The 13,201-nt window shown below is 44.4% G+C and overlaps 2 protein-coding genes across 2 annotated transcripts in view; both read left to right on the top strand.

The window, feature by feature from the left end:
* LOC134871295 (growth arrest-specific protein 7-like) overlaps positions 1-13,201 on the top strand; it is a 46,666-nt gene that overhangs the window by 2,777 nt on the left and 30,688 nt on the right. The window contains exon 2 of the mRNA XM_063894010.1: positions 12,057-12,174. Coding sequence (XP_063750080.1) covers positions 12,057-12,174 — 118 coding nt within the window. The remainder of the gene's footprint in view (positions 1-12,056; positions 12,175-13,201) is intronic.
* Positions 6,776-11,275, top strand: LOC134871070 (uncharacterized). Its single transcript, XM_063893661.1, has one exon. The coding sequence runs from the start codon at positions 9,899-9,901 to the stop codon at positions 11,273-11,275; it is 1,377 nt and encodes a 458-aa protein (XP_063749731.1). The 5' UTR covers positions 6,776-9,898.

Here is a 13,201-nt window from a genome sequence, read left to right as displayed (position 1 = left end):
ATGAGACGTTTGACACCATCTTCAAACTTCTGGACTCAATATACCGTTTCTGACCAACAGAAATATTGTTTTCTGACATCACTTTAATGATTAATGGCATTTTACAGGGAAAATCTGCATTTTGGTTTGAGGGCGCATGCCGACAGTAAGAGGGAGCAGAGACGCTGATACCTGGTTAAGACAAAACCCTGGATCTTTTTGAGACACCTGTGGACAGACGGAGGTCCGCTGATTCATTACCTTGCACTCTAACATACTGAGATTGGTTAAATAAATATGATTCTGTATGGGACGAGAACTTGAAGCTGAATAGCTTAGATACAAGTATTTTTTTGATTTACAATGTCAAAATTCCAAACATACCTCAGACTGGAACACCACCATCCATTTGTGATTTGATTCTCTTTGTTAAAAAACAGTTAGCTGTCTCAGTAAAGTATTTGACCCTGAAGTCAAATTGCATTGGATGGAGAGCAAATGAACTATTCAGATGGTAAATCATTTTGCTGAATGGCCTGTAGTTACAGGTACACATGGGGTCTCCTTTTTGGAAACATTCCCTGACTGATCAAGAGGTTAATATTTTTGGCATTAGGGTTAGAATGGGTTGTCCTGGGGTCTTTGAGTGTAACTCCATGCCAAATATATCCATTTTTCTAAATGGATAAATAGAGCTAATCACTCTTTGAACTTCAGTATTACAATAAGAACAACCGACGTGTGGGGAGAAAATGATACGATACTTTCCATGCAAATTCATTACAATTTCACAGGTCAATCTCTTTACACCGGATACTACGCTTCACGTAAATCAAAGCTCCGCCCCTTTTGAGCTAGTTCTCATCTCCGTTAAGGGCTCCTGTCGGGGCGGACTCATGAATCCAGGTCTCAGATAATCACAGGATGTCTAAAAAGTCCAGTAAAGGATGATGGACTTGCTCACTTTGAGATTTATGCTTGTATGTGTAAATGTGCCCCTGAAACACCCTTCGGCTTAGCTTTGGGATCCCAGACCGTCCTTGAGTGATTGACAGGTGGAAAGACATTCCAATTCCTGTAAAGTGGAGATCCTAGGTCATCGCCGGATTCACCTGTTTCCTGTTAACCTTTTCAGAAGTACTTTTGACAAATGCATGTGAATTATTGCAGCGACAGACACCCGGGATCGGCCAGAGAGCAATTTGCGAGAAGGTTGTATCCCGTGTGACGTCCACTGTAATGTTGGCTTCATTGTCCGGTTTAGCCAGTTGTAGACCAGAACCTGGATGAATATATCTCCAACAGCAGCAGACGGATGGAGATGATTAGTGTGTTACTTTGTTAAAGTCAAGTTGGTGGCTTTGTATGTTTCTTCAGCCTTGTGTCTTTCAGAAGTGGCTATGACATTTCACACCTATGGGGGATCTTGTAAAATTAAGATCCATGGCTCAGTGGCCAGGCAAAGGTCCCAACACTCGTATACAATGAAGATTACTCAGAATGTTCTGAACATAAACAATGTGATTCATAACTTGTAACAAGCTCTGTGATTATTTAATAATGGCAGCCACAGAGGAGAAATCCAGTTCCGAAATCCAAGATCAATGTGACCACATAAGTCCCACAGTCACTATTTAATTTGAACACAGTTCTAACCACACTCAACAATATGGCATCATTTGTTTAGAAGAGTAGGACAAGTGTTTTTGGGGAGGACAATGTGCATGAAGCCTAACCCTGAATGTACAGATGTGGATACAACCAAGGCATGCAGTGTTCCTGGGAAATCAGAGCCTTAAAAGGATTGTACTTTAAGGGAAATTATACATTATTGTTCAATTCATAACCACAAGAACAAGAAGATAAAACTGGTAATTTTACAAAACACATAATAACACAACTTTATGCATAATTATTTTACAAGACAAGCATGAGTGTAAGCCTGCTCACACCCTGAGATCAGTTACAGAGGGCTGATGGAAAGCTGGAGGCATTGAGTTGCAAAACTTTGCTAACAAGGTGAGTGAAGCAGTCACTTCCTGTGTTGGCATGCACTGGCTTTTGAAGGGTCATAGTGACACATGCTTTGTAGAGTGCTCAGTGTAGAAAGCAGAACTGACATATTGCTTTATGATCTGAATGTTAGAAGTGCAGATAAGATGTTCAGGGCACAGTGTGTCAGTAAGACCCTGTGTCAGTCACGTCACGTGTCCGCCCGAAGTAGAAGCTGCAAGGACAGGCAGTGAGACAAACAAGGCTTTAGAAATCCACATTAACTGGATGGGTGGGCGGGCTGAAACAAAGCAGGCTCTGTTAGCAGTACTTGCCACTCTCACAAACACACATATGCAGACAATAATTACAGTTTGTGTCATGTGTGCATGTACGCTACATATGTGTGAGTGAGTGAACGTTAAGACAAGCATTTCTGAGAGCCTGGAGTGTTTCTACATCTGAGTAGAATGTGGCTCCCACACCAAAACTATTCCTCCCAAATACAGAGGCGCTCCCCAGCCCCTCGCTCTCTTCACCTATACCTGTCCAGAAGGGGAAGAAGTACTCAGGTCTTGTACTTGAGTAAAAGTAGAAGTACTCAGATCTTGTACTTGAGTTAAAGTAGAAGTACTCAGATATTGTACTTGAGTAAAGTAGAAGTACTCAGATCTTGTACTTGAGTAAAGTAGAAGTACTCAGATCTTGTTCTTGAGTAAAGTAGAAGTACCAGAGTGTAGGAATACTCTGTCACAGTAAAAGTATTCTAAATGTTCCTCCAGTGAAAGTAGAAAGTACTCTCATCTAAATGTACTTAAAGTAGCGACAGTAAAAGTAGTCATTGTTTGATTGGTCCATTTCAGAATAATATCTCTAATATGTTTTATAATTATTGATCATCAAAGTGTTCTCAGAGCTGGTAAAGGTGCAGCTAGTTGAACTAAAGTGTGATTTAAGGGCTGATTATATTTCATATCATTAATGCAGATCTATAAAGTAACTAAAGGGATTTGATACATGTAGTGGAGTAAAAGTACACCATTTACCTCTGAATTGTAGTGGAGTAGAAAATCTCTTTCTCTCAATATTACCACGTTCTTCTCTAGTAGTGAGCATCCAAGCATACATGTGAAAAGCCTCTCCCTGGTTGTGTTTATCACATGAGGCCTAAATGGCCTCCGAGGGGTCCTTCAGGGGCCAGAGCAGTCCCCCTGTTCTTTCCAAAAGGGCTCTACAGGTCTGCCTCCCTATAGTAAACAAATTCAATTAACTTCTGAATATTAAGAAGAAAGGCTGCACTTTCTCCTGTAGCTTGAGTGTTTTTGGGTATGTTGGCTGAGTTATTCACGGATACATAAATTATTTAGAAGAAGTCCAGTAACAGACCCACACTCAGGTTCAGATTGGGGAGGCTGTTCCTTCCAACCATTGAAGTCAAAAACGCATTTCTCTGTTTAGATGTTTGTTTGAAATAAGAACTTCTTCCCAAGATTGAAGTTGTTATTAGAGCTGCACAATATATTGAAAATCTAACGTTATCACAGTATCAACATTCACAGTTCACGTGTCGCAGAGATTGCTTTAATTAGAAATGATAGCCTATCATAGGTGTCAGTCAGTTACGCTCTGCATGGGACAATAATTGGCTAATCAGATGAACCCTAATGCCGTAATGTTCCTCCCATGTCCCGACTGAAGGGTCAAAATTGCAGCAGGGCTCTGGTTTCCATCGGAACAACAGGCATGTGTACATTGACTGTGTGAACCCAAAATAATTTTTTTTTAGATGGTTTAAGAGCCGGACGTTTGCTCTCTGTCCCGTGCCAGTGCCCAATTTAAATGATGATGATCAAAGGAAAAAAAATAATTATAAATGTTTTGTGGTTTTTTTTCAAATGTATTTTCACTTGTTTTCAGATATATATATTTATTTATTCCAGTAATTTCGGTAGTCTGGATGTTTCTTCTTCCTCTTCTGGATGTGTTGAGATGTTTTGTCTTAGTGATCATTACATAGTAAATAATATAACCATAATGTTGGAATGGACATTGGAAAGTGTCCTTATTCATGGACCCTACAGTGCTTTAGTTTATAATTATTCCCACATCCTCATGGCCATGTTCCCGAACCTCTACCGTTGCTTTGACAGACCCTGACCTCTTCCCAAATCCAGATGTTTCCTCAGGTCACTAGATGTCAGCTTCTCTTACTCAGTCAGGGGGCAGTGAGTCACTCCACTGAGGTCCTGACCAGTTATCCTCTCTTGTGTCCTGTTTTTAAGTAATTGCCACAATAGTTTTTAAGGAACTTAGATGATGCCATGTGTTTCAACTTCCTCTTATCTCTATAAACGCGAAACCTGCGGAATCCTTCCCGCAGATCTGTGCTGAAACTATTCAAGTCTAGGTGCCTTGTTTAGTCTGGTTGGATCGAACCCTGGAGCATTTCAGCCCTTGGTGCTGTTCCAGTACCGGACCTCTGATGTGAACTAAACAACCAGACTCTGGTCCGTCTAAAAGCGGTGGTATCGGTCCGCTTGCAAGTGAACTCTGGAGCGGTTCAACCAGTGCCGGCACTAAGGGGGGGCATTCGAGGGCCGTGCCCCCCCTAGCGGTCATTGATGCCCCTCCTACCAGCTGTGAAGCATATTATCGACCTGTCACAATCGACTGTAATTGACGCTGAGTTTGAAGTTGCTAAAGAGTTTTTAATGTCACAAAAGCAAACAATGGAGGGAGAATGGACCATACCCCCCCCCCGCCAATGACCCAATGCCCCTCCAGTAGATCTGCTCTGGCGCCGACTCTGGGTTCAACGCTGGTGTGAACCAAGCCCCCAGGCTCCGGACTTTGAGAAAAATATTCGTAGTGGCCAAACTCCGGGCTCCGCTACTACAACCTCCGTATCAATCCGTGACGTCACCCGGCCCAGAAATACTTTTTCCCATTGACTCACATTGGGAAAGAGACGTCTGTAAATCGGTTGATATCTTTAGTTAAGCTAAATTAACTACCCAGTATGAACCCTTTTATAGCCCTCATAAAAACATTAGGTCCTTAAAGTTGAGAAATGCGCTAAAAGCTGAATCCAGATTTATTTAGTCTCGCCATTCATTCTGCTGAGCCCAGAGCGGGAGTTCGGGGGCGGGGCTTAACGGGAAAATCAACTGCGCATGCTCTGTGCTCTCGACAGTCAGGCATGATGGGTAATTTGTGATGTTTTGCTCTCGAGAATCTCAGGCCATTCGCTCTTTAGGCGCCCATAAAGCGCCACAGGGATGACGTATTTTTGTAGGCTGACCCGGAAGCAAGCTGCGCATGGGTTCCTTCGACCAAAAAGCAATGCAATTTCTCCATAGGAATATTTTTGGAATATTGTAAAAAATAAGATCTGTGGAAAACGAACCTGTTTGATAAATGCACGTTTTGTTCAGCCGGATAATCTCCACATGTCTACCCTACTTTTATAATTTTCGAAAGCATAAATGTAATTGCCAGATGCAAAAAGTGGTTGGGTGGGGGAAGGGGTGTTCACTGCTGATGTATTCTATGTCGTAGAACAAAACGTGACCGACAGACCTTATTTCGAGCTATTTTCCAAAGTCCTACGGAGAAATCGCATTGACTCTGATGAGGGAACCGGAAGTTGTAAAATGCTAACTTAATTCCAGGCAAAGCCCGTCTACGGAAAGCCCCTTCACTCTCTATTCACCCCCATTGTACCGAATTTGGCTGCAGTTCACCTAGGGGGCGATCGCGGGCGAGTGCAGAATACATGGACCCCTATGGAGCTAGGCGGCTAGCTACATCATTCTCCTAGCATATCGTCTACAAAATCCAAAATACTACTGTGGTTTCCGAGAGGTCGACAGGGATTTTTCGTCAAAAGTGGAATAATCTGGGGGTCATAGCCTTTTGTTTTCTTACAGGTTGGGCAGTTGCGACCCAGGTTCTGCTAGCATCTGGCTAATGAAAGCCGATTGGTCAATGAAGAACTCACGACTGGTTACGACCGAAGAATACGCTTTGTGGTACCTGTCCACAGAACATCAACAACGCTCTTAAGGTGCCAACCGCCGTTAAAAGAGAAGAAGAAGAAAGCTCTTAAGGAGGACTCTGAAAGGACATTACAATCGAACTTTTTTATTTGATTATGGTCAACTTTGGATGTACTGATCCTACCACACACATACATTGTATTGTAAAAATAAATTTGAAAGTTAACTGATTACGAGCATGTGTTTGTTTTCTTACCTTGAGCGTATGTTCGATATTGCTATATTGCTACCTTAAGGATAAATCCCGCTTTCTAGAACATTAAACATTAAACATTCCGTAAAAAAAAGTTGATTAAGATAAAGATGCCGCGTCAGTGTGCTGCAATTAATTGCAAAAATTCTCAAAAAGGACTGTCCTATTTCAGCTTCCCCAAGGATGATGAAAGGTAACATGTTTTCCTTCTATATTCATTACATACATTCATATTCATATGCAGCTGTTGCTGCGAGGGAAAGGAAAGGGAAGGAGAGACACAAGGTGCCGTAAAGCAATTTATCACGCATGACGTCATCCGATTTACAAAAACCTAATTTTAGTCAAAATCAAGCGAATATAAAATACTAGCTATGTGTCGTTTGTGAGGATTATCCATTCCATGTTTAAAAAACTATAGCAGTGATTTAAAAAAAAATTATATCCAAAGAAATGTAGGAATCTATGGGTGGGGCTCCATAGGACCACATTCATTCTGCACTGGCCCACCAGCGCCCCCCAGGTGCAGTACCATACCGGAACGGTTTTGAGAGTGAACGTTCTCGTCAATATTAAAAGTTCTCTGATTCCAGGTTTTAGGACTCGTTCCTGCGGCACTCTATGGGCATGGCTACTGTGACGTCAGTAACTGTTAGGAATCACTTCCGTGTCCATTAGCATTTTTAGGTCATGTAAACAACGATGGGTACAGCACAGGAACCACTCACTTTTTATAGTGACAGCCTACTTCGCTGACATCCCAAAGTCGGTTCAGAAGGGTTTAAACTCATATAATTCAAATAGGGTGATATCAGTGAGTACAATGTCAGGTGGAAGTCTAACAGGTAAAGTCCACGCCTCAATGAAAAAACAAGCTACGAGGTGAGAAAGTAAGGGTGTTGATAGTGCTAGCTAACGGGGCGATGCTGACTGTCTTTTAGCCGTGTTGGGGTATGGTAAGGGCTAGCTAGCTTAATTGTTTTCAGCGTAACATACAACTTTACACGTTTTGCTCATGTAAATAACGTTACAACACACCGGGAATGTCTTAGAAACATAGCTCGACAGGTTAGTGACTTTAGGATTGGAAGCTATTGCTAGCTATCTAGTCCTATGATCCACTACCCAGCTAACCCTAATTTGTAAACATGTCATCACGACCTAAGCATCTATTCAGAATTTCACAATCCACCGGTAGTTCAAGTTCAAGTTCTTTAGTTAGAATGATGTTCAGTTCAGTTCAAAGTTCATAGAAAAATGAACTTGTTTACTCCTTTTGAACAAGTTCATGCACAACACTGTTAACATCTGACGTTTGGCTAGCTAGTAACCGCTAGCCTGTTATTATTGTTCATCATTTGAGATCCAACTTACCGTATCAACTTCAGCCATCACTTTTTCTCTTTCTCATCGAGGGGAAATCGAAAAAAAGAGATGGTTTTGTCGACATCATTTCTGTTACTACAACACGGGACACAGCACTGCACTGCACCATTTTACTGCCGCTGACAGTAGTAGAAACCATTAGAATGTTAGCGAGTGGACACGGAAGTGGCTTTTTTTTATATGATGACGTAGCGACTAGCCATCCCCATGGTCAGCTCTCATAGGAATGAATGAGGACCCGCCTCCAATGCTGGATCCAGTTCTTATTATACATCCTTGGTGTGAACACATTCCGCACTAAAACACAGGAAGAGTAGTACATTGCGTCATTTTCTTTTTGTCCAGGCTGTGTGTGACAGACAGTATCCTCTAGGGTCATGCTTTCATTCATTCTGAAATCCTTCAATAATTCAAAGAGATATAAACAACTGTAAACATAAGCTAGGCTATATTTGCTTTGGTGACTGCTCCCCTCACTGAAACCTCCTCCCTACTGCAGGAAGTCTCTCATTATACGTGTTATAATGTTTTTGAATGTTTTCACGTTGTCTGATTATATAATCACATGTGCAGTCCGCAAGAGTCTATTCAGATATCTCTCCAGATTAACAGCAGCATTAATAACCTGTCGGATCTCCATGGTGGAGGCTCTGGCAGAAATTGCCGGGAGTGTGTCAGACCAATTGTTGAACAGCATTTCCGTGCACATGACTTTTTTCTACAGTTTTTGTCAGTTTGAGGTTGGCACAAACTGAACTTTCTGAAAAATGAAACGCTGTAACAATCTTGCGTCTGGTGTGCACCAGAGAATAGGACTATTGTGGCTATTTATGGAAAGGCTTTTTAAAAATGATTTTACAAAAGATTCTTGGTTATTCAGACAGGGAAAAGCTGCCTGTGTTCAGGGTAATCTGAGAGTGAAACAGCACATGCTGCAGGGTTTCTGCCACATCTCTGATAGTCTAATGAAAGCAGGCCTTCAGAGAGTCTTTAAACGTCTTAAACCTTTGTCTGACTTATTGCTGCTGATTCTCTTAGAGGAATAAATCCCACAAAAAGGCTTTAGTTTTTGAGACTCCCCTAGCCAAAGTACTACAAAGCACACCGATATTTTTTTAATTACTTTTCATTTATAAATAAACAAAAAGGTAAGGATTCAAACACCTAAAACATTTTATATATATGAAACTCTTATCTTTTCTCAGAAGCAGGACTTCTTCTCTCATAACTTGAATTTGAAATATTTTTTGATATCCTCCTGATAAACGTTCATTGTGGAACTGTATCCGCTGTTCTGTCTCAGTAATTATACAAACATTGTTTACATGTGCTTTTCTTAAGCCCACCAGCCAGTCTCATACAGCCAGCAGCTCTGCACAGCTGCTCACAAAGCCATTGTGAAACCTGCCTGAAAATGTGTTTTAAATCACTTAATTCAAGTGCTTGAAAACACTGCTGGCACTATGCAAAGTAATAGCACTCCCGCTCTAACTGGAAGAACAAACACGAACGCCATGTGGCTCTAGAGCAGCCGAAGAATGAGGATTCCTGCTGATTGTAGTTCCATGCATTCATTCTCAATTAGCTATTTGCTAACTGTTACCCAAATCCCTCCCCAGCTGTGTGTGTGTATTCAGCAGGATGTCTGCAGGAGGGACTTAGAATAAAGTTGTTATATATAAACATAATGTCACTGTTCTAGTGGTAAACACTGGAGAAAGAACAAGCTATGTGCTGTATCAGAAACAATGCGCCAAGTGTTTTGGAAGTAATATGGTCTGTGTTTACATTAGCAAGCATCGCTAGCACTCAGGGCTAACGCTGTACTGGAGAGACTATGTGTAATATAAAGGTCCTGTCCTTGTGGTAAACCGAGAGAGAAACGTTTGAGCTCCAGACTGTTTCAGAAATAATACTGGATGTGGTTTGGAACATAATATGGCGTTTAATCACGGCAGCGTTTAGCTGAGTGTCTCCTGGTAGGTAAACCGCAGATCTCAATCGCCACACTGTGTGAGCCCTAGAGACCATGTCAAATCTTGACAAATGTATTAATGAGATAACTGGCAAGGGGTGAAAGAGCCCCCCTGTACAGGAATTGGGTGTACTGGATTTGTAGCACAAGACTGAAAGCGGCTCAATAACCCTTTCGTTTCAGTTATTGTCTGTCCATTATCTCAAAAGACAAGATCATAATGGAAAATAAAGTTGATTAAAGGACCAGCCCTACATAGTGTGGCCAGGTGCTAACAAGCCATATGTGGGACAAAGAGTACATTTGTGCGGGACAATGTCGGCCCGGCCAACTCCAGCACCGCCTGCCCTGTCGGCGGCCCGGCCCACTCCAGCCACTCCTGCCCTGTCGGCGGCCCGGCCGACTACAGCCCCTGCTGTCCTGTCGGCGGCCCAGCCGACTACAGCCCCTGCTGTCCTGTCGGCGGCCCAGCCGACTACAGCCCCTGCTGTCCTGTCGGCGGCCCAGCCGACTACAGCCCCTGCTGTCCTGTCGGCGGCCCGGCCGACTCTGGCCTCGCCGTTCCTGTCGACTCCGGCCCCGCCTGTCCTGTCGTCTCCGGCCTGGCCTGTCCTGTCGACTCCGGCCCCGCCTGTCCTGCCGTCACCTGCTCCGTTGGGGGTCCCACCGTCACCTGTTCCGATGTGGGTCTCGCCAACACCTGATCCTGCGCCGTTAGGGGTCCCGCCGTCACCTGTTCTGATGAGGGTCCCGCCAACACCTGCACCTGTTCCGATGGGGATCCTGCCTTCAACTGTTCCGATGGGGGTCCCGCCAACACCTGCTCCTGTTCTGTCGGGGATCCCGCCAACACCTGCTCATGTTCCCTTGGGGGTCCCACCGTCACCTGTTCAGACTGGGGGCCCGTCAACACCTGCTCCTGCTGCGTTGGTGGTCCCGCCGCCGCCTGTTCCAATGGGGGTCCCGCCGAGACCTGTTCCGATGGGGGTCCCGTCAACACCTGCTCCTGCTACGTTTGGGGTCCCACCGCCACCTGTTCCGATGGGGGTCCCGTCAACACCTGTTCCCGCTCCCTCCGAGGTGCTGCCGACGCCATTGCCTGCTCCCTCGGGGCTCCCGCCGGCGCCAGTGCATGTCCCGCCGACTCGAGCTCCTGTCTCGTCTGTGATCTCGCCACCTCCTGCTCCAGGCGCCACCGCTGCCTGCGTCGGCTTCCTGCCCTTCCTCGAGCCCGACCTCCAGAGGCGTCCCGCCGTCCTCCAGAGGTGTCTTGCCGTCCTCAAGCCCGTCCTCCAGAGGTGTCTCGCCGTCCTCCAGAGGCGTCTCACCGTCCTCCAGCCCGTCCTCCAGAGGCGACTTGCCATCATCCGGAGGCGTCTCGCCATCCTCCAGAGACGTCTCGCCGTCCTCCAGAGGCGTCTCGCCGTTCTCCAGAGGCGTCTCGCCGTCCTCCAGAGGCGACTCGCCGTCCTCCAGAGGCGTCTCACCGTCCTCCAGCCCGTCCTCCAGAGGCGACTCGCCTTCCTCCAGCGGCGTTTCGCCGCCTTCCAGTCCGTCCACCAGAGGCGTCTCGCGGCCTTCCAGTTTGTCCACCAGAGTGTCCCTGCCGTGACATACGCCCCTGTCCCTGGGGCCTCACGGCCTCTGCCTTGCCACCGGGACGTCCGCCCGAAAATATTGTTTGACAATTAACAAAATAAAAATAAATATGTGTTCTACCAATACATTATTATGTTTAACATTTGTTTTTTATTTGTTTTAGTTTGATTTTTAAAAAAAAGATGGAAATGAAATGTTACTACTGCCAAACCCCCTAACATCACAGCAGATCAACGCTCAGTGATCCATTGCTTACCGCTGTGTTTTTGGTTTGGAAGGCTTTCCATGCCAAGTTTCTTGTTGTAAAGCTTTGATTGTGTAGTTTGTTTCTCAAACCCTCCTCCTCCGCCATACGACTGTGACTCCTATCTGGCCTGAGGGACCGGAAGAGGTGCAGTTATTAAACTATATCTTGTTATGCTTCAGCCACTTGGCCTGGACCCGATGAGTAAACTGTAGCTGATGTGGAATTTCTCAAAACAGCATCCCCAAACTGTGGTGCCGTGCTGTTTCTTTCTGCTGATCAGCAGCAGATGTGCAGTGTGTGTTCTCCAGCTGTAAACTGTGCACACACAGTGATGTTGTGCATGTGGCAGTGGTGGCAGCCTGCTCCAACATGACGTCATTGGCTGCTGGTTGTGAAATACTTGAGGAAGTGGGAACCTCATAGAAGTCCAACTATTTGTTGCACAATTCTTCTTGTACTTTTTGTAGAGCCTTCAGTGGTTTTTGTTAAAGTTTACTTTTTAATCTCCAGCACTCATTTCGATGTGGACAGACCTTTAAGAAATACATTTTTACCTTTGATTTGTATGAATTAAAATCCAAAATGCTGACGGTTATTGACACAAACTGGCTTTGTGTGTTTTGACAGAGGACAGCGTCTCTGTGTCAGCTCCCTGTGGAAGGGCTCAGAGACCCCCTGCCTCCTCAATGGAGATGCTACATGTCTCCACAAGGATGCCGATACTACGTCAACACCACAAGCAACGGTAAGAGTCTATGAAATGAAACATTCAAAGACACATTCTGAAGAAGTATTATGGAACATAACCCTCCCTCTGATGTACGGGTAACTAGGCTGTCAATTAGATATGAGCAGTGATGGGCAAATTACTTCCAAAATGTAATACAGTATATGTTACTTATTACTGTCTTTTTAAGTAATACGTTACATTACATTATTACTGTCTCTGAACTGTAATGCGTTACACTACTTTTGCGTTACTTTTACCTAAAATAACCACAAAAGTATGGCTAGACATTTTAAATACTAAAATGTAGTTCATTGCAGCTCATTATACATCCAGTGAAGGGGGGCGTGGTATAGCATAACCACTGTCTGCCCTTACGGCTCCTAACCACTTATAGTAGGCGCAGTGAAGGCTCATGGCCAATCCAATATGTATCCATCACCGTCAAAATCACTAAAGCCACGACAGCTTTATCCAACTCTTTGGCAAATGTCTATCTATCTGGCAGTACACGCTGAACATTAGGAAAAGAGCTAGAAATTAAACTCATGCTCCGTTTAAGTGGGCTGAATAATATGTGATACCGGTCACATGACGTCTCTGTGTGTTATTAATCACATGTTAGTGGAGCCTCTGCACGGCCCTGTGACCTGCTGTATATGAACGAGTCTCTATGGCAACGTTAGCTCACCTTGTCATTAGTGTGTTAACGGGGATTTGGCTGACAAGCTTTCTAAAAGCCGGTGATTCCACAGAGGACAGAGGCTGCAGATCTTCAACACTCTGCCACGAATCTCTCAACTTCCCGGGGTTCAAGCAGCAGACCCAGAGAAAGTTACCTTCTGCTGAGACTAGTTCTCCATCGCACAAAAGTGGAATCTGTTTCTGCAGCCATCTTAACCAATATTAAATAGACTTACTATTCTATCCGCACAATGGTTTCTCTGGTCTCGGAATGTTTCGCGATGTTTGTGAATTCTTTAAAAAACAAACACCACTTAATGTTGGGTTAAATGTGTTGTAACGTGCGTTACTGAGAATTGTA

The sequence above is a fragment of the Eleginops maclovinus genome, chromosome 10 (genome assembly GCF_036324505.1).
Source record: "Eleginops maclovinus isolate JMC-PN-2008 ecotype Puerto Natales chromosome 10, JC_Emac_rtc_rv5, whole genome shotgun sequence".
In the NCBI taxonomy this organism is placed as follows: Eukaryota; Metazoa; Chordata; class Actinopteri; order Perciformes; family Eleginopidae; genus Eleginops; species Eleginops maclovinus.
The sequence above is the reverse complement of the archived record's forward strand: the minus strand, read 5'-3'. Positions and strand labels throughout refer to the sequence as shown.

What these genes read in the sequence shown, in the direction of transcription:
- LOC134871070 (XM_063893661.1), top strand. Translation starts at nt 9,899, where the DNA reads ATGTCGGCCCGGCCAACTCCAGCACCGCCTGCCCTGTCGGCGGCCCGG.